Genomic DNA, 5,521 nt, shown 5'->3' with positions numbered 1-5,521 from the left:
GCGACCCGGGGGTCTGAAGCGTTCGGGTGTGGCGTTGCGTGGGGCCGATTTCTGGGGTACGAAGTGACGGCGTTGATGGGGATTCGGGGCACTTCGGGTGATGTTTAGGGCGGCTGCGGGCACACAAGATGGCGGCACGCGGGGGTCCGCAGCGCTGGGGGGCTCAGACCGCAGGAGGACAAAATGGCGGCGCTTTGGGGGACCAAAAGCGGGGGGGGGGGGGGGGGGTCAGCAGCCTCCCGAAAGCTTTTGGGGGCGATCTGAGGTCGGAGGGGCGGATCTCGTCACCCCCGAGGCCGCAATCGCGGAGCTCCGCCCCGTGGGGGAGCGCAGCTTCCGCCCGGTGCCGGAAGAGGCGGTTCCGACCCCGCGATGCCCGCGGCGCTGCGCGGGGGGCGGCGGCTGCTGCTGGGGGGGTGGCAGCGGCGGTACCGGGTGCGCCGACCCCCTCCCCCCCCCATACAACCTCAACCCCCTCCTCGCCATTTTGGGGGTCCGCACCCCTTGACCCCTTTTCTCCGCCTTCAGCCCCACTTCGCCGAACGGCTGCAGCTCTTCGAGCGGCTGAAAGCGGACCGCGAGCAGCGGGACGGGGACGGCCGTGGAAGCGGCCCCGCAGAAGGGACCCCGATCCGCATCTCGCTGCCCGGAGGCCGCTTCCTTCCCGGCCGGGCTCTGCGCAGCACCCCGCTCCACGTGGCCGAGCAGTTGGGGTACGGCCCGGTCCCCCTTCCCCCGCCACCTCCCGACACCCCGCGCTGACCCCGCGCTGTCCCCGCAGGCGCCGCTCGGCGGTGGTGGCCCGGGTGAACGGGGAGCTGCGGGACCTGAAGCGGCCCCTGGAGAGCGATGCGGAGTTGGAGCTGCTCGACTTCACCGCGCCGGAGGGCCGCGCTGTGAGTCTCGCTGTGCCCTGCGCTCCCCGTGTCCCCACATCTCCATTTGCACGCTGTGACCCCCTCTCCCCTCCCCCCGGCACCCTCAGTGCCCCTCCGTGCTCCTCGTGTCATTGAATCCATGAGGCTGGAAAAGACCTTCGGGTCCAACCGCAGCCAATCCCCATCGTGTTCACCAATCCGTGTCCCTGAGCACCACGTCCCCACTGTGTCCCCTACAGCCCCACGTCCCCACTCCCCCCCCGCCATCCCAAGCATCCTCCGTGCCCCCATATTTCCGATGTCAACCATGTCTCCTGTATTCCCAGTGCCCCCTTGTTGTCCCCTAAGTGTCCTTCAGATCCACAGTGCCACTGTCCTGCCATGGCCCAGTGTCCTCCATGCTTTTTGTGGCCCCCCCCCCCACCTGTGCTGTGTCCCCACATCTTCTGGTGTGCTCAGGCTTTCTGGCAGTCCAGCGCCTTCGTCCTGGGAGCAGCAGTGGAGCAGTTTTATGGAGCCACGATCTGCAGTACGGTCGCCACTGAGGATGGCTTCTTCTGCGACGCCCACATGGGTGACAGGTACAGGGCTGTGGGGACGCTGCCCCGTGGAGCCCCTCGCCCTCATCCCCAGCGTGTCCCTGTACCTGCAGGGCGGTGCAGCGCAGTGAGCTGCCGGTGCTGGAGGATGCCTGCATGGCCTTCGCCCGTTCCCAGCACCGCTTTGAGCGCCTTGAGGCCACCCGTGAGGAGCTGCTGGAGCTCTTCAAGGTGAGACTTCGGCTGTCCCCTCCCTGAGGGCAGTGGCACGCTCCGAGTTGGACCGTCGCTGGTGTCACCTGTGCTGGTGTCACTTAAGCTGATGTCACCCGTGTCATCGCCACCTGCTTCACTCCCCGCAGCACAACAGCTTCCAGCTGCAGCAAATTGAGGAGGAGGTGACGTCCCCAATGGCCGCTGTGTATAGGTGAGCACGGTGACCCCAGCGTGGGCTGTGTGAGGCAGAATGGTGACTCAGCCCCCCCCCCATATCCATCCCTGCAGGTGTGGCCCGCTGCTCCAGCTGTGCCGCGGTCCCCTCCTCCCGCACACGGGGCCGATCAGGGCTCTGCGCATCCTGACAGTAGGTGCAGCACAGGAAATGCGGGCCGAGGGGATGTGGGCATCCTGTAACCTCCTTCTGTCCCTCCTGCAGAGCTCGGCTGCGTTCTGGCAGGGTCCCTCGGGCCGCCTCTCATTGCAGCGCATCGCTGCCATCGCCTTCCCCAGCACGCAGGAGCTGGAGGCCTGGCAGCAGGCACAGGATGAAGCTGCACTACGCGACCATCGTCGCATCGGGAAGGTGAGCCCTGCGTAAGACAGTTCCTGGGAATCAACTACTAATGGCCTCTGCAGTGACATGGCCCACTTCACAGGAACAGGAACTCTTCTTCTTCCACGCACTCAGCCCTGGCAGCTGCTTCTTCCTGCCCCGTGGTGCCCACATCTACAACACCCTCATCGACTTCATCAGGGTATGGCCCCAAAGCCCCCTGGGTTGCTCTGGTGTCGTCACCCTCCTCTACAAACTGCTGGGGACAGTGCTGTGCCCCATTGCCCCTCAGACGCCACCATGGGGTGCACGCAGCTCCCTGGGGATAGGCTGATGTCCCCCATCCCCACAGAGCGAGTACCAGGCAAGGGGCTTCAGTGAGGTGGTGACCCCCAACATCTTCAGCCCTCGCCTCTGGGAGCTCTCAGGGCACTGGCAGCACTACAGCGCCCACATGTTCTCCTTCACCGCCGGCACCGAGACGCTCTCACTTAAACCCATGAACTGCCCGGCCCACTGGTGAGCTGAGCACACTGCTGGGGTGGGGGGAGGCTCGGCAGGGCTGACGTCCGTCCATCTGTCCACCTGTTGGCAGTCTCATGTTCGCCCACCGGCCACGATCGTGGCGGGAGCTGCCGCTGCGCCTGGCTGACTTTGGGGTGCTGCATCGCAATGAGCCGCCCGGCTCCCTGACTGGGCTGACACGCGTGAGGCGCTTCCAGCAGGACGATGCACACATCTTCTGTGCACTGGAGCAGGTGGGTGTCCCCCCTGTGTCCCCCCTGTGTCCCCCGTTTCCCTGCTCACAGCGTTGTCCCACAGCTGGAGGCAGAGATCGGTGCCTGCCTGGACTTTGTGCGCTCTGTCTACGCCACGCTGGGCTTCTCCTTCCAAATGGCTCTGGCCACACGCCCCGATGGCTTCCTGGGGGATGCTGCAACCTGGGACCGTGCTGAGCAGGTGGGACAGTGTTGGCACTGCATCTCCTGCCCATCCCACCCCATGTGTCTTTCCTTTGCAACACACCCTGAGCGTCGTGTCCCGGTTTTGCCCCTCCACCTCCAAGCATCACATCTATGCATCGCATCCAGAGCATCACCTCGTGTCCCTTCCCCCTTCCCGTTTGCTTTTGCAGCAATTGGAGAAGAGCCTCCAAGATTTTGGGGAGCCCTGGGAGCTGAGTCAGGGTGACGGTGCTTTTTATGGCCCCAAGGTGAGTTTGGTTTTGCATCACATTGGAGGAGGCTCTAAGGACCCGTTATTGTCCTCTGGGGCTGTTGTGACCTGTATGTCAGGGTAGGAAAAGCTACCCTTGCTGCCCTTTTTGCAGATCGATATCCGGATCCAGGATGCACTGGGGAGGCATCACCAATGTGGCACCATTCAGCTGGATTTCCAGATGCCCGAGAGGTTTGGGCTGGAGTATGCCAGGTAGGGGAAAGGGAGCAGGATTGAAGATTGAGGAGGCAGGGAAGGCATGAGGACAGGGCAGGTTTGGGGATGGGGTGCTGGGTGGAGATAGGATCAGGGACCAAGGGACAGGAATAGGGACCTAGAGGGCATAGAGTTGGGGACATTGGAGAGATTGGGGCTGGGGGGGTTCAAGGGTAGGTGTGGGGGGCAGGGGCAAGATTGGGGCCATATGTAGGACTGGGGGATTGAGGGATGGGCCGTGCTGGGAGGCGCAGTGCCTGCCAACAGCCCCCCACACTGTGCCCCCACAGTGCAGCTGGAGGGATGGCGCGGCCGGTGCTGATCCACCGCGCCGTGCTGGGCTCCGTTGAGCGCATGGTGGCTGTGATGGCCGAGAGCTGCGGCGGCAAATGGTGAGGAGCCAAAGCAACCCCGGTTCTTGGGGACATCCTGGGGGCACCCCCCCATCCCCAGATACCCTCAATTCCCAGGGGTACCTCTGTATCCCCACGCAACCCCTTTAATTTCCAGGGGCATCCCACAAACCATCTCCAATTCTTGGAGATCTTCATCTCCTCAGTCCTGGCTGCACCCCAGTCCCACATAACCCAGTCTCCAGGAGACCCCAAACCCCTTCCCTCCCTTACCCCCAGCTGCCTCCCTGCAGGCCGCTCTGGCTCTCCCCACTGCAGGCGATGGTGATCCCGCAGGCACCTGACACTGAGGGCTATGCCCGTGAGGTGAGTTTGTCCCCAATGGCCCTGCGTGTCCCCTTTTGTCCCCCACATCCCCACTGACCTGATGTTGGCAGGTCCATGCCATGCTGCGGCGGGACGGCGTGATGGCCGACCTGGATGCCGATGCAGGTGCCACACTGGGCAGGAAGATCCGCCGGGCACAGCTCACCCACTACAACTTCCAGCTGGGTAAGGGGGAAAAGGTCACCCCCAGGCTCCTTGTCAACCCCAGTCCCCCCCCCCCGGCTGTGTGTCCCCCCCGGGCATGGGAGTGGCAGCACTGAGTCAGTGGTTCCCGGCCGCCTGCCCACCTCCGCATCCGCATCCCGACGGGAACTGGGATTTGTGGGGTGAGAGCATCAGGAAGTGGCTGGAAACATCCGCAGAGCCTCCCTGGGAACCTTCTGGGATCCCCTGAGAATCCTTTGAAACCCCACCGGGGATTCCTCTGCCCGAGGGCTGCAGCTCAGCACCGCACACCTAGGGCTGCAAATGAACCCCTGGGGGCTGCCATGGGTGTGCTGGGGAACGCGTGTAGGTGTGCACACATAAAGGGGGGGACACGGGTGGGTGTGGGGGGTTCCCATGAGCGTGTGTGTGACTCAGAGTCTGAGCGTGCCCACACGAGGGTGCATGGGTGCAGCACAGGCGTGGGTGCGCGCAGCGCGGGCGTGGGTGTGCACAGACTGGGTGTGTGTGTGTGCACAGGGGGGTGTGGGTGTGCACAGCACACGGCTGCACCCACATGTTTGGGTGCCACGCAGGGCTGCTCCCCCCAAAACAACCTTATTTTCCACCAAACCAACCCATTTTCTCCCGAAACCAACCTGTTTTCCTTGCATGTCTGTTCCCCCCCCCCCCTCAAACCAGCCTATTCTCCCCTCTAACCGACCTGTTTTTCCCCCCCCTACCCCCAAACCACGCTGTCCCCCCGCAGTGGTCGGCCGCAGGGAACAGGAGCACGGGACCGTCAGCATCCGCACGCGGGACAACCGGCAGCTGGGGGAGCACAGCCTGGGCCGGGTGCTGCAGCGGCTGCAGGAGCTGCGGGACGCCCGCGTCCCCAACGCTGAGGAACTCTTCTGACCCCCCCCTTTCTCCACCCCAAATAAACACAGCCTGTATCCTCTCTGTTTCTCCCCACCCCTCCACCATGCACTCATTAAAGTGCTGGGAAATGGT

General features: G+C 64.0%; 1 protein-coding gene across 2 annotated transcripts; it reads left to right on the top strand.

Moving 5' to 3' along the window:
• The first annotated feature begins 347 nt into the window (after nucleotides 1–347).
• On the top strand, nucleotides 348–5,521 carry TARS2 (threonyl-tRNA synthetase 2, mitochondrial). 2 transcript variants are annotated; one of them, XM_048929338.1, is made up of 18 exons: nucleotides 348–435; nucleotides 529–713; nucleotides 782–896; nucleotides 1,338–1,459; nucleotides 1,531–1,648; nucleotides 1,780–1,844; nucleotides 1,922–2,000; nucleotides 2,073–2,219; nucleotides 2,293–2,391; nucleotides 2,542–2,708; nucleotides 2,785–2,947; nucleotides 3,012–3,149; nucleotides 3,325–3,402; nucleotides 3,520–3,620; nucleotides 3,914–4,015; nucleotides 4,270–4,342; nucleotides 4,414–4,528; nucleotides 5,277–5,521. In XM_048929338.1, the coding sequence occupies exons 1-18, from the start codon at nucleotides 373–375 to the stop codon at nucleotides 5,423–5,425; spliced, it is 2,079 nt and encodes a 692-aa protein (XP_048785295.1). In that variant the 5' UTR covers nucleotides 348–372; the 3' UTR covers nucleotides 5,426–5,521. The 2 variants fall into 2 exon arrangements, with proteins under 2 accessions (XP_048785295.1, XP_048785297.1); XM_048929340.1 differs by lacking the exons at nucleotides 4,270–4,342; nucleotides 4,414–4,528; nucleotides 5,277–5,521 and adding an exon at nucleotides 4,134–4,257.

This window comes from Lagopus muta, chromosome 29 (assembly GCF_023343835.1).
Source record: "Lagopus muta isolate bLagMut1 chromosome 29, bLagMut1 primary, whole genome shotgun sequence".
In the NCBI taxonomy this organism is placed as follows: Eukaryota; Metazoa; Chordata; class Aves; order Galliformes; family Phasianidae; genus Lagopus; species Lagopus muta.
This window is presented reverse-complemented; position numbering and strand designations above follow the sequence as displayed.